The 18150-nt window shown below is 45.7% G+C and overlaps 1 protein-coding gene across 1 annotated transcript in view; it reads right to left on the reverse strand.

Annotated features, from left to right (window-relative positions):
• Positions 1-7039: 7039 nt before the first annotated feature.
• LOC111143220 (platelet activating factor receptor) overlaps positions 7040-18150 on the reverse strand; it is a 37069-nt gene continuing 25958 nt past the window's right edge. The window contains exon 3 of the mRNA XM_022496794.1: positions 7040-10311. Within this exon, the coding sequence (XP_022352502.1) occupies positions 9238-10272 (1035 nt within the window). The 5' untranslated portion in view covers positions 10273-10311 and the 3' untranslated portion in view covers positions 7040-9237. The remainder of the gene's footprint in view (positions 10312-18150) is intronic.

Raw genomic sequence — 18150 nt, forward strand, 5'->3', positions numbered from 1 at the left:
AGCTACCTCCTTCCTTTCTAGTCTTCCCCTTCCTCTCCCCGGGGTACATAATAAGTGTCTGTGGAGTTATTTCTGGACAGTTGCTTTCTCTGGACAACACCAGCCCAGTGCAGCATTGTGGCCAGCTGAGGAGAAGGGGGGAGGGGTATCAGCAGTTACCTGGGCTACGCAGGCTCCCTGTCATCCAAGAACAACCAACGTCCCATCCCAAGTGTCAAATTATCCTCTTGCAAGGAAGGGGAAGAGAAAGGAACTGGTATTTATTAGACTCATTTTACAGAGAAAGAAACTGAGGCTGGGGAGTTGAAGTGACTTGCCCAGGATCACAGAGCCAGTGACAGAGCCGAGGTTCAAAAGATTTGTAGCACTCATTCATTTCTGTGGTATAAGTACTCCAAACAGGGCTGATTTCAAGCTACCAACATGACAGCCAGCCGTAGTGGACCACCGAACAGCCGACATAAGGCTCTATTGCATTCTTTTTTTTTTTTTTTAAGATTTTTTATTTATTTGACAGACAGAGATCACAAGGAGGCAGAGAGGCAGGCAGAGAGAGAGGAAAGGAAGCAGGCTCCCCGCAGAGCAGAGAGCCAGATGTGGGGCTCGATCCCAGGACCCTGGGATCATGACCTGAGCCGAAGGCAGAGGCTTTAACCCACTGTGTCACCCAGGCGCCCCAGGCTCTATTGCATTCTTAACATATCTGCTGCTTGCTGAGATGTGAAGACAGAGACTTCATTTTAAAAATTTTTTTGACTTGTTCTCACAGCCCATGGCAGAGGGCTACCTATGGGCAAGGAATCACCAAATGTTGGTGAAATGAAGGAAAGACACCCATTCTCTTTTCACTGGGCTGGGCTACCTCAGACAGGCACATATACCAAAGACACCACATGGGTACAGAGTGTGACTGACTAAGCTCTCTCACACCCAGCCGCTCCAGTAAAGTTGGCTGAATCAATGGCAGACAACACCACCTTGAACGTGATGGGCTCACCATGAAAAAGGACACTTTGGGAGTCAGTATTTGCCCCTTCTCACCCTACTTCTTCCTACGCTGTCCTCCCTTTTTATTTTTCTTATAAAGATTTTTATTTATTTATTTGACAGATAGAGATCACAAGTAGGCAGAGAGGCAGGCAGAGAGAGAGAGGAGGAAACAGGCTCTCCTCGGAGCAGAGAGCCTGATGTGGGGCTCGATCCCAGGACCCTGAGATCATGACCTGAGCTGAAGGCAGAGGCTTAACCCACTGAGCCACCCAGGTGCCCTTGTCCTCCCTTAAAAAAAAAAAAAAAAAAAAAAGGCTGTGTGGGGAGGCGGGCAACATAAAAGTTATCATTTCGTCAGTTTTTAAGTATTCACTTAAAGTGGCATTAAGTACATTCGTATTGTTCTAAACCATACAAACCACCCAACTCTAGAACTTTATCATCTCCCCAACTGAAACACCATACCTGCTACACAATAACTTCCCATTCTTCCCTTCCTCAGCCATGGCACTCATCACTCCACTTCCTGTCTCTGAATTTGACTACTCTAGCCCCCTCCTCTAAGTGGAATCATACAAATGTCTGTCCTTTGTGTCTGGCTTCTCTCCTTCATCATAATGTCTTCAAGGTTCATTCAGGTTGTAGCGCGTGTCAGAATTTCCTGCCCTTCTAAGGCTGAGTCATATTCGTGTGCATGTATATACCACCTTTTGTGTATCCATTCATCCCTCATGGATCCCTGGGTTGCTCCCACCTTTGGCTGCCGTGAATATTATTGCTATGAACCTTAGGGCTAGAGTCCCTGCATTCAATTCTTTTGGGGTAGAGTTGGGTAGAGCTGGAATTACTGGGTCATGTGGTAATTCCGTGTTTAAGTTTTTGAGGAACTGAGTACCGTTTTCCATGGTAGCTGCGCCATTTTCCCTTCCCCCCAGCATGGCACCTGAGTTTCATTCCTTGCCAGCTCTTTCCTGTTTTCAACTCACTGTGGCTTTGATTTGCATTTCCCTAATGAGAGTGACGTTGAGCATGTTTTCATGTGCTTCTTGGCCATTGGTATGTGTTCTTTGGAAAAATGTCTGTTCAGTCCTTTGCCCATATTTTTAATTGAGTTTTAGTTTTTTATTGTTGAGTTGTAGGAGCTCTTTCTATATTCTGCATATAAATCCCCTATCAGATACATGGTTTGCAGACAATGTCTGTCCTTCAGTGGGCTGCCTTTTAACTCTGTTAATACTGTGCTTTGATGACCTACCCTTTCTTTTCTTTTTTTTTTTTTTTAGATTTTATTTATGTGACAGAGATGACAAGTAGGCAGAGGCAGGCAGAGAGAGAGAGGGGAAAGTAGGCACCCTGAGATCAAAACCTGAGCTGAATGCAAAGGCTTAACCCACTAAGCCACCCAGGTGCCCCACCCACACTTTCTTTTAAGGAAATGAATCATCATTTCCTTCTGAATGCCAAAATCCCCTGACTCATGCATGTGACGATTCTTAAAATGCTCTCTAAAAGTCCGTTAGAATAACCTGGGAAGTTAAATAAGAAAGCCAAACAAGTTACATTCTGTTTTCTCTTTTATGGTTTCACATTCCTGAGGAAAATTCAGGGTTACACAATATGAACTTTATGAGCAGGGGTGGGGAAACAAGGTTATGACCTGGAATGAACAGAAAGCCTGTGGGAAGAATGACACAATCTACCCAGACAGGACATGACATTCGCAGGTACTTATTGCATGCTGGGCACTATTCTAAGAAATTTTAAATCCTCAAAACCATCCTATTATGTCAATAATAAAATTATACCCATTTTACAGATGAGGAAACAGAGGCCCAGAGAGGTGAATATCACAGACCAGGGGAAGTCACAGAAGTTGAACCCTGGCAACGTGGCCCCAGAGGCCACTTTAATGATCACTATGTGATACTGGGCAGGCTTTGGAAGCAGAATGGTATGAATTCGAATTCAGATGACTAATGAATACATGATTAGAGACCCATTAATAATCTGAGAGAAATTCAAACCCAAAACGATATTTTACTTAAAACCTACAAGCAATTTATAAGTGGAATGATGCTGAGTGTGTGTGGGGACTTGGAGACACAGAAACTCTCCTGTAACTCTGGGTATCAGTGTAGACCCGTGTAGCCATTATAGAAGTGATTTGGCAGGTCTAAGCCCAATTAGGTAGGTGTGAAGCCTCTGCCCTAGCAATGTCACACCTGGGTTTTCATCCCAGAGAAGTTCTCATTGGTCCATGGGGGAACATCTGGAAGGATCTCCTTACAGCATTGTTTATAGTAAAGGAAGAGGGAGACAACCCAACCGTCCATCGCCAGGGGGACAGGTAAGTAAAATGTAGACACACACGATGGAGGGCCCAGCAGATGTTTGCGACAGTGAACCCAATGTGCTCACTTCACCATAGTGAAATTGTAGAAACGATGCTGAGTGGGACAACTTGGAGACACAGAAGGAGGTCCATAGCCCAACTTATCTAAATCGTGCCTTTCATGTAAATTTCAAATGAATACACACAGAGGATAACACTACATTTTCCAAGGATGCAAACAAAGTTGAAGATACTTTTTGAGCGCTCTTGAGCTGTCATAGGGAGTCAGACTGAAGAAAGGTGGTGACAGAAAGTAACAGACATTCAGACAGAAAAATGCACAAGAGAGGCGTCCAGCAAAGAGGAATAGGTCGTGCCATTCGCGACAACACTGGTGGACCTAGAGAGTGTTAAACAAAGTGAAACAGACTGAGAAAGACAAATACCAAATGATTCCATTCATAGATGGAATCTTAACAGAATGAATAGACAAACGGCAGATCAGACCTATGAATACAGAGAACAGACGGACGGACACCGTCCACGCCATGAGAGGAGCCTACGAAGGTCAGTGCGCTCGAATGAAAAGTGCATGGTCTTTGCAGCCAGACAGACCCAGCTGCTTACTGCGTGGCCTTGAGAATCACTTCTTTCTTGAAGCTTCTGCTTTAAATAAAGTGGTCAAGGGCAGGCTTCACCGAGAGGGGGACATGTGAGCGTCTTGAAGGAAGTGAGGGAGAGAGCCAGACACATAGATACCGGGGGAGAGAAGTAATTCAGGCAGAGGGAAGAGTCTGTTTTATCCCTGGGTGATGACGTGAAGTTCTCCTCACAGTGGCTGGCACACAGTAAACGGTCACCCCTGTCCCTCTTCTTACAGAAATGGCAGGATCCAGGTCACCGCTGAATTCACCTTCTAGTTTGAACGACAATGGTTTCAGAAGCTCTTTGAAACACCGCATTCATATACATCAGCTACTGGCAGGAATGCCCTTAATGGATCCCAGGGGTCTCGGCCCTGAAAACAGTCCTTGTTTCAGGGCTTCAGCCTTAACGGGGAGCACAAGAGCCTTAGAAACAGGAAGGCGGGGCCCTCGCCAGCTGCTATGGCCCCGAAGAACCTCTAACCCAGCACACACCAAAGCCAGGACAGTGCTTACAGGGACTTGGGTGAGGGTACAGTCACATAGAGGGGAGGAAAGAAGGCAAGGTACCCACAGCTACTAAGGCAGCTCTGAGTTTGAAGATTATTCCACCACTCGCTAGCTCTTACAAATCACTGGACCCCTCTAAGCCTCAACTTCCCCATCTGCAAAATGGGCATGAAAATATCAGTTCTGTACAGAAGCTATAAGGACTCACTGAGGTAAGACTTAGGAAAGCAGCAAGCAAATATCTGGGCTCGACAAAAAGGAAGTCTCTTTCCTTTTGTACTGAGTATCTAGGAGGCAGCCACTGTCTTATTCCGTCAGTCTTTATTTTATTCATTTCTAGGGCGATAAAATCAGCTACCTTTCAGTGGGGAGTGTGAGGTTTCATTAAGACAACAGATAAAAACTGTGCTTAGCATAGTTACTGGGGCAAAATAGGTACTCCATATGGTTTTTTTGGGATACCTGGATGAATGGATGGATGGATGGATGGATGGATGGATGGATGGATGACTAGGTGGGTGATGGGGTAGGTGGAAGGATGACTTGCTGGCAGGTTGTCAAGGGAAGCAAAATTTGTATTTCAGCTACACTACACCTGCAAAAACAAAAAAACAAAAAAACAAAAAACCAACAGGTGTTTTACAAGAGGGTTCTGTTCTATTTGTTTGTAGCTTTAAGTCTCAAGGACAAATATAACATAGATGAGTCAAAACAAGCATAAATACGCCCAGTTCTCATCAACTGTGCCCTACACTTACCACTCTTGTGTCTGTGACTCTTCTGAATGAGGTGAGAGACCACATCTTGCTTCAATCCACACCCTCCAACTGAGATCACTGGTGTGAGACTGAGGTCAGGGCAGGAAAAGGCCTTCTTGACACGAAAGCTGGCTTGGAAATCCTGATTGGTGGTATTTCATCAAGAGAATTACAACTCAGGGGCGCCTGGGTGGCTCAGTCAGTTAAGTGTCTGCCTTCAGCTCAGGTCATGATCTCAGGGTTCTGGGATCGAGGCCCACATCGGGTTCCTTGCTCAGCAGGGAGCCTGCTTCTCCCTCTGCCCCTTCCCCACCCCGCTCATGCTCTCTTGCATGCTCTCTCCCTCTCAAATAAACAAATAAAATCTTAAAAAAAAAATTGCAACCCAGCTTTTTCCATAATCCTGTCACCAAGAAGGAAAAGACACAGGCGAGCAGCCAGCTCCGTGTTCACCGCAGCTTCGTGCTGTGTAATTTCTGCAATCACTTAGCCCTCCTGAGTCCCACGTTTCCCTTTGTGAGATGAAGGGACTGGATCCTCCTAGCTCCACAATGTTCCGATCTTCTGAAACTCCCTGACATTTCTTTTAAAATATGGCCATGGAACTTTGACAAAATGTGTGTTAAATTCCTTCACCATCTGTCTCTCAAGTGTCTCCTTAAACCCTCTCTTCTTTTTTTTCTTCTTCATAAACAAGCAAGCATTTAACAGTGGTCAAAGCAAAAGCATCCTTCCAAGGTGGAAGAGCACGCAGGCCCAGAGGTGGCAACTGCCTCCTTTAACCCTTTCAAAGCAAGGGCATGTATGTGTCAATATGTCTGTTGATGCTACATCTGGGGGAAGCAGTAGGCTTTGGAGACAGATAGATCTCAGCTCTAGACCTTGCGTGAGAAATTGTGGATACATAGATGGTTAAGATTCAGGTACTGCCCCCGGATCTGGAAGACAGACATTGAAGTGGATAAACCTTGATAACCATAGTAATTAAGACATAAAAATGGCGGTCCCTGGGGCACCTGGATGGCTCAGTCAGTTAAGCATCCAACTTTTGGTTTTCACTCAGGTCATGATCTCAGGGTCTTGGAATCAAGCCCCAAGTGGGGCTCCACACCCAGCCTGGAGTCTGCTAGAGATGCTCTCCTTCTGCATCTGCCCATCCCCCAGCTCATGTGCCCCCATGCACACGAGCACACATGCTCGCTCTCTCTCTCAAAATAAATAAATAAAATCTTTTTTAAAAATAGCTGCATTTTATTTTTATGTTCATTTTCTATGTGTGGCAGGTGCCACTGGTTTTCATTTTTAATTTAGTTATAAAGCTTCATTTTAAATAAAGTTTTTTTTTCCCAACTTTTTATTTAAATTCTATTTAGTTAACATACAGTGTACTATTGGTTTCTGGAGTAGAATTCCATGATTCATCACTTACATACAACACTCAGTGCTCATCATTACATGTTCCCGTCTTAATATCCAATCACCAATCTAGCCCTCCCCCAACCACCTCCCCACATCAACCCTGTTTGTTTTCTGTCGTTAAGAGTCGTTTATGGTTTGTTTCCCTCTTTTTCTTTTCTCCTCCCATATGTTCACCTATTTTGTTTCTTAAATTCCTCATATGAGTAAAATTATATGGTATTTGTCTTTCTCAGACTTATTTCACTTAACATAATAACCTCTAGCTCCATCTGCCTCATTGCAAATGGCAAGATTTCATCCTTTTTGATGACTGAGTAATATTCCATTGTATATATACACACCACGTCTTCATTATCCATTCACCAGTTAATGGACATTTGGGTAAATAGATAAAAAGTGACTCAATTTAGGGAAAATATTTATTAAGAAAACATACAGATGGCACATGGATATTGAAAAACCGTGTATGGAGGTATGTACACAAATGACTAAAATGCAAGAAACATGGTGCTTTAGCATCTAAGCATTCATCTTATTCAGAGATGGGATGCAAGTCATAGATAGTCACTCAAATAGGCTTAAGCAAAATAATAGAATGCATCCCGACGAGGGAATCTCACAGGACCCAAAGGAAGGAATGCATGTTGGGCTTTGAGAGGGTCTGGCCTGGAAGAAAAGGACAGCAGGCCCCAGAAGCACCTGCCCTCCATTCTCCAGACTTCTGGTCTCCCTCTGGTCTCTTCTTGGCTCTGCACATTTCCATCTTCTCTTTGAGCAGGTCATCCACCCTCCCCCACTCCACCTCATACACAGAGACGGACACACATATGTAAACACAGGCACACACAGTCACAGCTCCAGACTTGAACGTCTTCAGGTTAGTGACCTGCAGAGCCTAAAACAGCACCTCTGAGCCTGGCTGCTTATTCCTGAGACGGAGAACTTGACTGGCCCAACTAGAGCCAGATCCCCACGTCTCATCCATTCAGCTCCTATCAGAGGATAAAGGGGAACGCATTCTCATAAAAAGGGAGAATCTGGGATGAGCAATCACCATGACCGAGAGGTATCTGCCTTAGTATTCATGGCACCTAACAACCCTATGAGGTAGGAAATTCAGCTCACAATCCCTTGGGTGGAAGTGACAAAGCCAAGACTTGAACTTGGGTCCGTGTGACACCAAAGCTCGATCCTGCTGCAATCTCCACCTAGTCACCATCGGCTGAGTTCAGCCTCAGCTACTATCCCAGACCCAAGCAGGTTACTGGCCCATGGGGAAGCACTTGTCAAAATCAGCCTGGTAGATAGGAAAAATAGGAAACAAGGATCTCACTTTACGGAGACGTGGCTGGAAGGGAGGACGATGTTTCAGAACTGCGGGGCTCCGCAAACCAGGGAAGGCTTCTCCGAGCAAGGAGGGTCTGTGGCTACCAGATTCACACTGCAGGTGCTCAGGGTGTGAGGGAAAGCTCATCTGGATATATTTGCCAAAAATGACAAAGAGGCATCTAGAGGTCTTCAAGAGAAGAGAGGCCTCTCTTCTGCACCCAAAATTCAAAGTGCCTGCTGGCCCTTGGGACTATAACTGCTCTTCTCACCTTGTGGAAGTTAAATTAGGAGGGCTCCCCACACCGCCAGCCCACCTCCCTGCCCCAGAAAGCAAGTGGTAGGTGAGACCTGACAGGCTCCTCCCACTCTGGAGGCCCCGCCCACACAGGTGCTTCTCCGCCCAGGTGCGCTTTCTCATGGAAACTCTTGAGCAGTGTGGAGCTGCGGATGACCCCAATCTAGCTTCAAGGGGTCTCTGCCCACCCAGAGTGGGGACCTGCCCTGCAGGAGGTAATTCATCAGGATCCACTGTTGAGACAGATGGATGTGACCATGCCTCTCCCACTCCCCCAGAGCTGATGAATGAAGCCTGAGGCAAGACCTGTGGAGAGACACATTTGCCTTCAGAGACAACCTCCCCCTCCTACCTTTTGACCTGTGAATATCTTACCTTCTCTGGCACCATTCAGGACAGGCTGTTGGATGAGTGGGAAAAGGTTCCACTGAGTCACACGTCACAAAGATCTTGTGCCTCTGAATGGAGGAAAGATGGCACTATCCTAGCTCAAAAGTCTTCCCCGGAGACACCACCAGACAACCAGGGGAGGATCCCTTTCCCCAAAACCCGCTTCTCTGCCTTTATAGTAGCAAAGGTAGTAGTTGCCCTAAACTTCAGTCTATACTGACTCAGGGCAGCTGCCTTGGGAGGGTGAATAGGGTGGCTCAGAATCTGCCCCCAAGGTCTGCCCCCGGCCCTGACATTCCCTGGAGAGCTCTCAGACTCAGGTATTCAGGATGAGGTCGCAAGCCAAGGTTATGCTACGTGTGCCCCTATGTGGCCGAAGGGAGCACTTTCAAGTCCTGTATTTCCCCCGCAATCTGGCCCCGCCATCACCCCCCTCCCCGTGGTGAGGTAGCCTCCATACTGAAGGGGCCACTTGTACCCAGACCACAACAGAGACCCCTTCATCCCCCAGGTCAGTCTCCCGATGTCCACAGAGGAGAAGGCTCTGGGCTTGGCCCCAACAGTCAGCGACTATTTTTTGAGGGAAGGGACAGGGAGGTGGTTGAGCGGCATGATCACTTCCGTGCCAGTCTCTGAGGTGGCCCGGGAGCACTTCCGGCTGCTGCGCATGCTGTAGAACTTCTCAGAGAGGTGCTTGCGGAACTTTTTGGTGAGGAAACAGTAGATGATGGGGTCCAAGACACAGTTGGTGCTAAGAAGGCAGAGGGTGACCTGGTGGGCATCATTGATCGCCTGGTGGAAGCTGTTGTTCTGGAAGCCCAGCTCAGCCAGTGTCCAGGGCAGCTGCACGATGTGGTGGGGCACGAAGCAGATGATGAACACGGCCAGGACCGTGCAGACCATCCACAGAGCGCGGCGCTTGACCTCCGCATTTTGCTGCAGCTGCACCGGCTGCCTGAGCAGCCTGCGGATGATGACCAGGTTGCAGAAGAAGATGAGGAGGAAGACGAGGAAGAAGCTGAACACGAGGAACACATGGATGATGAGGACGGGCACACTGCCCTTCTCGTAATGCTCAAAGCAGCGTGTGACGTTGCCTGCGCCGGTCTTGTCGGGCACCACATTGGTGGAGTCCAGGACGAAGAAGTAGGACGCGGCCGCCACGATGGCCACCCAGATGACCAGGGACACGGAGAAGCCACGCTTGCGGGTGGTGGCCTGAGCTGTCCTGATAGGCCGGGTCACCGCCTGGAAACGGTTGTAAGTGATGACAGCCAGGAAGGCCACAGAGCAATAGGTGTTGATGAAGAAAAAGCAGCCAGCCAGGTTGCACAGGAATTCGGGGAGAATCCAGTTGCCGTGGTTGTGGTAGTAGATGATCCACAGGGGCAGGGTGACCAAGAAGAGCAAGTCAGCCATGGTGAGGTTCACCATGAAGATCTTTATCTCGTTGAATTTCTTGGAAGGGTACAGGCAGGCGAAGACCCACAGCACATAGCTGTTGGCCATGACCCCCAGCACAAAGATGATGCTGTAAACAATCGGGAAGAGGGTATATCGGAACTCAGAGTCCACTCGAGAGGAATTATTTGCCCCTATCTCCATGGTTGGAAGGAGCAGCCGGTCGTAGAATCCTGCCTTTGCCTGGAAGACCACACAGGAATTCTGGTTAATGAAGGGTCAAAAGGGCCTGTCTTATTTAATCAATCCCAAGACTCATTTTGCACATTTTGGCAGTATCGTCCAATTAATTGGCAGAATTTTTTGTACATAAAACAATGGTGTGTTTTTAAAATGAATGGCATCTGAGATTCAATGAAATCAATGGCAATTCAGTTTCTTTTCTCTTGCTCCATTTTAAAATATACCTTTCCATTTGGTAGCTTATTTTCATGTAAGGTTTTCAGTAATCTATTCCTGATGATAGAATATATGAAAATTTATATTAAAATATTTTTTATTTTTAACTTAATTTTTACTTTTCTAACAACTTAAATGTTTTTCTGTTGATGAAATTTGAAATGTAAATTTTGATGGTAGATGTTCTATATTAAAAAATAATTTATGGGGGCGCCTGGGTAGCTCAGTGGGTTAAGCCTCTGCCTTCGGCTCAGGTCATGATCTCAGGGTCCTGGGATCGAGCCCCACATCGAGCTCTCTGCTCAGTGGGGAGCCTACTTCCCTCTCTCTCTGCCTGCCTCTTTGCCTACTTGTGATTTCTGTCTGTCAAATGAATAAATAAAATCTTAAAAAAAAATAATTTATGGGGGCGGGGGATGCCTGGGTGGCTCAGTCAGTTAAGCGTCTGCCTTCAGCTCAGGTTACAATCCCAGGGTCCTGGGATGGAGTTCCACATTGGGCTCCTTGCTTGGCAGGGAGCCTGCTTCTCCCTCTGCCTGCCACATGCCCTGCTCATGCTCTCTCTGACAAATAAATAAAATCTTTAAAATTTTTTTAAAAATAATTTATGGGGGTGCCTGGCTGGCTTAGTCATTAGAGCATGTGACTTTTGATCTCAGGGTCAGTGGGTTAAAGCCCCACATTGGGAGTAGAATATTCTTAAAATAATAAATATTATGTTATTTTAGGGGCACCTGCGTGGCTCAGTGGGTTAAAGCCTCCGCCTTCAGCTGGACCCTGGGATCCCAGGGTCCTGGGATCAAGCCCCGCATTGGGCTCTCTGCTCGGCAGGGAGCCTGACTCCCTCTCTCTCTCTGCCTGCCTCTCTGCCTACTTGTCATTTCTGTCTGTCAAATAAATAAATAAATGAACTTTTAGATAAATAAATAAATATGTTATTTCATAAAATATTTTATTTTCTTTAATAAATATATTTATTATATGCATAAAAACATAATATATAAAATAACTATTCTATTTTATATAATTTATGTAATATTTTATTATTATTATTATTTTAAGTAAATTTATTATTATTCACGTGTTCATACAAAAATCTCAAAAATACAGAGCATTACATTAGGGTGACCCAAAGATGAAATACTAGCGAGTCATTAGAAAGAATGAGTTGGCTTTTTTGTTTTTATTTTTTTAGAAAGAATGAGTTATATCTGATTGTACTAACATGGAAAGTTTTCCCTGGATAATATTGTTAAGTAAAACAAAATTTTAAAAATTTGTGGGATTATATATGCATATATATGTGTATATGACATCTAGAAAGTGATCAAGAAGGCTAGAGCTTCAAGAGCAGACAGTGATAAGTAACCTTTGGGACGGTGAGATGGACTTGGTGGGAAGTTTACCTATTTCATGCTTCCTTTGAACTTTTTGGAAGCATTTGTTGCTTTAACAATTAAAAGAAAGAATTTAATGAAAAGAAAAATATAGGGGCGCCTGGCTGGTTCATTTGGTGGAGCGTGCAACTCTTGATCTCGGGGTTTTAAGTTTGAGCCCCATGTTGGGTATAGAGATTACTTAAAAATAAAATCTTTTGGGGTGCCTGGGTGGCTGAGTCGTTAAGTGTCTGGCTTCGGCTCTGGTCATGATCCCAGAGTCCTGGGATCGAGCCTCGCATCGTGCTCCCTGCTTAGCGGGAAGCCGGCTTCTCCCTCTCCCACTCCCCCTGCTTCTGTTCCCTCTCTCGCTGTGTCTGTCTCTGTCAAATAGTGAATAAAATCTTTTTAAGAAATCTTTTAGGGATGCCTGGGTGGCATCAGTTGGTTGGGCATCTGCCTTTGGCTTGGGTCATGATCCCAGGGTCCTGGGATCGAGCCCCAGGTCGGGCTCCCTGCTCAGCAGGGAACCTGCTTCTCCCTCTGCCTGCTTCTACCCCTGCTTGTGCGTTCTCTCTCTCTCTCTGACAAATAAATAAATAGAATCTTTAAAAAAATCTTTTAAAAAAAGAAAAGAAAAAGATAAAGAAAAGTATACAGTGGAGAAGCTGAGTAGTATTGTCTAATCAAATCAAATGATTAAGATGCACTCATCCTGAGTAAGACATACACCCACCTCAGGTACCCTTGATATGATGCACTGAAAAGGTCATTTCTGCGGTTTTCCTGCCAGAAGTGCATAATCTCAATTTAGTCACAAGAAAACATCGGACAGACCCAAATTGTGAGACATTATACAAAATGACTGATCAAAAATGTCAAGGTCATGAGCAATAAAGAAAGACTGAGGAACTGCCATAGATCAGAGGATATTAAGGAAACGTATGGCAGCTAAATACAATGTGGGATCCTGGATTGTATCTAAGAACAAAAAAAGATCATTAGTGGAAAAACTGGTAAAGTTCAAATAAGGTCTATAATTAAAATAATATCAATGTTCATTTCCTGGTTTTGATCACTGTATTATGGTTTTGTTCATTGTTTACATTAGGGAATGCGGAGCGAAGGGCACACATGCACTCTTTGTACTATTTTGCAGCTTTTCTGGAAGCCTAAAATTATTTCAAAACAAAAAGCCTTTACAAAAGTATATTAAAGGGGCACCTGGGTGGCTCAGTTGGTTAAGCGTCCAGCTTGATTTCGGCTCAGGTCATGATCTCAGGGTCATGAGATCAAGCCCCGAGTCAAGCTGTGCCCGGGATGTGGAGTCTGCTTGGGATTCTCTCTCTCCCTCTGCTCCTCCCCCCGCTCATGTGTGCGCGTGCTCTCTCTCTCAAAAATTAATTAATTAAAAAAAAAGATTTTCCCTCTCCCTCTGCCCCTCCCCACCACCATTCTCTCTCTCTCTCTCTCTCTCTCTCTATCTATCTATCTATATATATATATATATATATATATATAAAAGAAGATGAAACTAACCCTAATCCCACTACCCACAGTCTGGTCTGTTTCAACAGCATCCTCACCACCACTCACTTTCCATCAAAACCAGTGGCTCCCTCCTCTCTTGTTTCTCCCACTCTGTTGCCAGCACAGGAAGCTAGAAGCTGCTCTGAATTTTGTGTTGCAGCTGGCAGGGGTGGGGGGAATGGAAGGACAGGAGACCCAGACGGGGTTAAGCAAGGCCCAAGGCTCATCATACGTCCCAGAACAGTGAAAAGAGAACAGAATTAGGACTAAGATGCTCCTTCGGACCCAGGTGCTCCCCGAGCACTACCTCATTCTGGTCTCACGAAAGCCCTCTGAGATAGGAAGTAAAACCCCATTTTACAGAATAGGAAACAATATCAGGTGTTTGGTGATTGTACAAGGTCACACAGCTGTGTGGAGGTGGAGCCAGGATCTCAAACCCAGCTCTGTGTGTGTTTGCTCCTTCACACATTCCACCAGCAAACATTTCTGAGCACCAACTGCATGGCCGGCCCACACGGGCTACGGGGTGAACGTGACGGCACCAGCCAGCGCTCAGGGAACTGACCGTCTCACAGGGCAGATGGACAAAAAGGATGTAAGCAAACAAGAGTTGCTGGACAAATAAAAGGGGGTGCTGATCTGGAGAACACAAAAAAATATACTTGGAAAAGCGGCGACATTTCCTTGGAGACCTGAGAGAGGAAGAATGTTCCAGGCAGAAGCATCTGCATGGGTCCAAGACAGAGGCAGGAAGGAGCAGAGCAGGGTGTAGAAACTGAGAAAAGGACCGCGTTGGAGGCCCTGGCCCTGACCTCTACTGCCATTCCGTCCTCATCTCCTGCTATCTTCCCACCAGGGTCCAGTCAAAATGGAGCTCCCAGGTGGGTCTTCAAACATGCTCAGACCTTTCCTGCCTCTGCCTGCAAGCTTACACCCATGCCTACGCTTTGAACCCTCTTTCCTAACCACACCCCATTTCTACCCGGCCATTCTAGCTCGTGCTTCAAACCTTACCTGAATATCAGTTCTTCAGAGAGGCCCTCACCAGGCCAGGTCCAGTCCTGCCTCAAAGCTCCCTGTACTTCTCTGTAAACCCTAGCCCAGTTGTGATCCTATTCGTGTTTGTGTGGTTCATAACACTCTCCCATGTGACTGTGAGCCCCAGGAGAACAAGGGCCTTGTCTCTCTATTCAGCACTCTTCCCAGCACCATGAACCAGTAACGGAGTGCGTGAGAGACCTCGGTGCTTACAAGGATCGCTTTTGGGAGCTCTGGAGCAGAGGAAACACTGGAAGAAGCCTCTAGATTCTTACAGGTGAGTTTAAAGAACTACCTGGCTCTAAAAGCAGAAACAGACCCATAAATAAAGGGAATGAGCCATGCTTGCCAGAGGGGCGGGAGGTGTGGGGATGGGCAAAATGGGCAAAGGCGGGGGTACAGGCTTCCCGTCATGGAATGAACAAGTCTCAGGGATGAAAGGCACAGCATAGGGAATATAGCCCATGGGAGTAGAATGGCGTCGTAAGGTGACCGATGGTAGCTACACCTGTGGTAAGCACAGTGTAACACAGTTGTCAAATCACTATGTTGTACAAAACAAATAGAATATTGTATATCAATTATACTTCAATTAAAAAGAAAAAGAGGGCGCCTGGGTGGCTAAGTTGGTTAAGCAACTGCCTTTGGCTCAGGTCATGATACTGGAGTCCCCAGATCGAGTACCACATCGGGCTCTCTGCTCGGTGGGGAGTCTGCTTCTCCCTCTGACCCCTCCCCTTTCATTCTCTCTCTGTCTCTCTCAAATATATAAATTTTAAAAAAAAAGAAAAAAGAAAAAAGAACCAACTGGCTCTAACTGGAATTTTGATGATTGAGAACATTTTTGTGCTTTGCCCCGTTTAGTGTGGTGTATGCTAAATTAAATAAATGTAGGTTTCATTATTCCTATAAATATTTGTGATTCCTTTTGGAACAAAAAACTCAGCCTCAAGTCACATTGTGAATTACATCATTTTATGCTGCTTCCGCAGCAGTGAAATTGCGAACTTCTACTCGGCTGGGATCTTTTCCGTTCCTAAACGTGGTCCTGCCATTTGATCCCAAGGCTCTAGGATGATACTTCTCAAAGGGTGGTCCACAGAAATGAGGGAAGAGAAGGGAATATCTCTGAGAACTTTCAGAGAATCCATGGGTCAAAAGTATTGTCATAGGGACACCTGGGTGGCTCAATGGGTTAAGCCTCTGCCTTTGGCTTGGGTCATGATCTCAGGGTCCTGGGATCAAACCACTCATTGGGCTCCCTGGTGGGCAGGAAGCCTGCTTCTTTCTCTCCCACTCCCCCTGCTTGTCTTCCTTCTCTCACTGTGTCTCTCTCTGTCGAATAAATAAATAAAATCTTAAAAAAAAAACTATTATCACAATAATACCAAAACATTATTTCCCCTTTTCACTGTGTTGACATTTGCGCTGATGGTACGGGGTGAAGAAAACCTCTGGCTCCTTAGCACAAATCAAGGCAGAGGCACCAAATGGGAGTAAGAGCTGTATTTTTCACAGCCAGGCACTACTCAGTGGAAAAAAAAAAAAAATCGATTTCCTTGGTAAAGCAAGGGAATTATTAATTTTATTAAATCTTGAGTGCACATCTTTTTAATATTCTCTCACTCTCTGCCTGCCTCTCTGCCTATTTGTAATCTCTGTCAAATAAATAAATAAAATCTTTAAAAAAAATGCTGCTTTAAAAAAAAGATTTTGTTTATTTATTTGACACAGAGACAGATCACAAGTAGACAGAGAGGCAGGCAGAGAGAGGGGGGAAACAGGCTCCCCGCTGAGCAGGGAGCCCAATGTGGGGCTCGATTCCAGGACCCTGAGATCATGACCTGAGCCGAAGGCAGAGGCTTTAACCCACTGAGCCACCCAGGCGCCCCTGGGTTTTGTATTTTTTTTTTAAAGATTTTATTTATTTATTTGTCAGAGAGAGAGAGGGAGAGTGAGCGAGCACAGGCAGACAGAATGGCAGGCAGAGGCAGAGGGAGAAGCAGGTTCCCTGACGAGCAAGGAGGCCGATGTGGGACTCGATCCCAGGACACTGGGATCATGACCTGAGCTGAAGGCAGCTGCCTAACCAACTGAGCCACCCAGGCGTCCCTGGGTTTTGTATTTTTAAAAATGTTTCAAGAGTCTTAGTTTTAATTTTGAATATGAAAAGTACTGATGGGGGGCACCTGGGTGGCTCAGTGGGTTAAGTGTCTGCCTTTGGCTCCGGTCATGATCCCAGGGTCCTGCGATCCAACCCTGCTTCTCCCTCTCCTCCTGGTTCGTGCGCTCTCTCGCTATCTCTGTTGCTATCTCTGTCGCTCTCTCTCAAATAAATATATAAAATCTTTTAAAAAAGAAAATACTGATAGATATATCCCATGTAAACAAAAGCTCTCTGGGGTCCTCAATAATTTTTAAAGAGGTGCTGAGACCAGAAGATTTTAAAGTCTCTGCTCCACAAGAGGAAAGAAAAAAAGAGAGAAAGAGAGAGAGAGAGACAAACCAAAAAAGACTCTCAGCTATAGAGCCCACGCTGGTGATTACCAGAGGGGGGGGGGTGTGGGGGGGATGGGTGAAACAGGTGATGGGGATTAAGAGTGCACTTACCATGATGAATACTGAATAAAGTAGAGTTGTTGAATCACTATATTGTACACCGGATACTGATATAACACTGGATTCTAACTATACTGGAATTAAAACTGAAAACTTAAATTAAAAATAAATAAATAAATAAAATCATTGCTGCATAATCTCAGCCCCCTCATCTTTCCTTTGAGCCTGAAGTGCCCATTTCTCTGGGACTGGTCTTGTTTCTTTCCCCTCTTGGACCTTCAATGCCTTGGGGGATCCTCTCCCTGGGACCTCAGAAAGGCGGGGAGGCAGTCCACGGCTGGGCAGTGCGTGGTGTTCACTCTGGGTGTTTGAGGAAGTCACACCCTTTCCCATCCTCACCATCCAACGCTACCCCTAAGTAGGTCCCTTCCTCTTGGGTTCAGGCTCCAGCTTAGTGGGGTGCGGGAAACTCTCCACTGGAAAGAGTCTTTCTACAGCCAGAGGATCCAACCCAGGACATCTGCTTGGGCCCTGTCCCCTGTGCCATGCCTGTCCAGGCCTGTTGAGAAAGCCTTCCCACCAGGACCAGGACTGGGGTAAGGTTTGTAGAGGAGCTCACTTAAGAGCAAAATATAAGGGGATACTGAAAACTTCAGTGATCAAGATAAATACCATTTATGGGACACCTGGGTGGCTCAGTGGGTTAAGCCTCTGCCTTCGGCTCAGGTCATGATCCCAGGGTCCTGGGATTGAGCCCCACTTCGGGCCCCCTGCTCAGTGAGGAGCCTGCTTCCTCCTCTCTCTCTGCCTGCCTCTCCGCCTACTTGTGATCTGTCTGTCAAATAAATAAATAAAATCTTAAAAAAAAAGATAAATACTATTTGAATGCAATATCTTAAAAAAATCAAAATCAGTATTCCTTTTGCCCCAGGTTCTAAAATGGGTCTGTTTGGCACTATTATGATCCTGTCCTCATTGAAAATTGTGGTGTTTTGTTCATCATAAATTTTTTTTGCATCAATTAAAATTTTTTTCCTCACTCTGTGAGTGGGGCACACACACCCAGGTGAACCCAGCTCGCCCATTTGGTCCCTCACCCATGTACTCACTGGACAAG

Source organism: Enhydra lutris, unplaced genomic scaffold (assembly GCF_002288905.1).
Source record: "Enhydra lutris kenyoni isolate GAN:26980312 unplaced genomic scaffold, ASM228890v2 scaffoldscaffold9, whole genome shotgun sequence".
NCBI classification, from domain to species: Eukaryota; Metazoa; Chordata; class Mammalia; order Carnivora; family Mustelidae; genus Enhydra; species Enhydra lutris.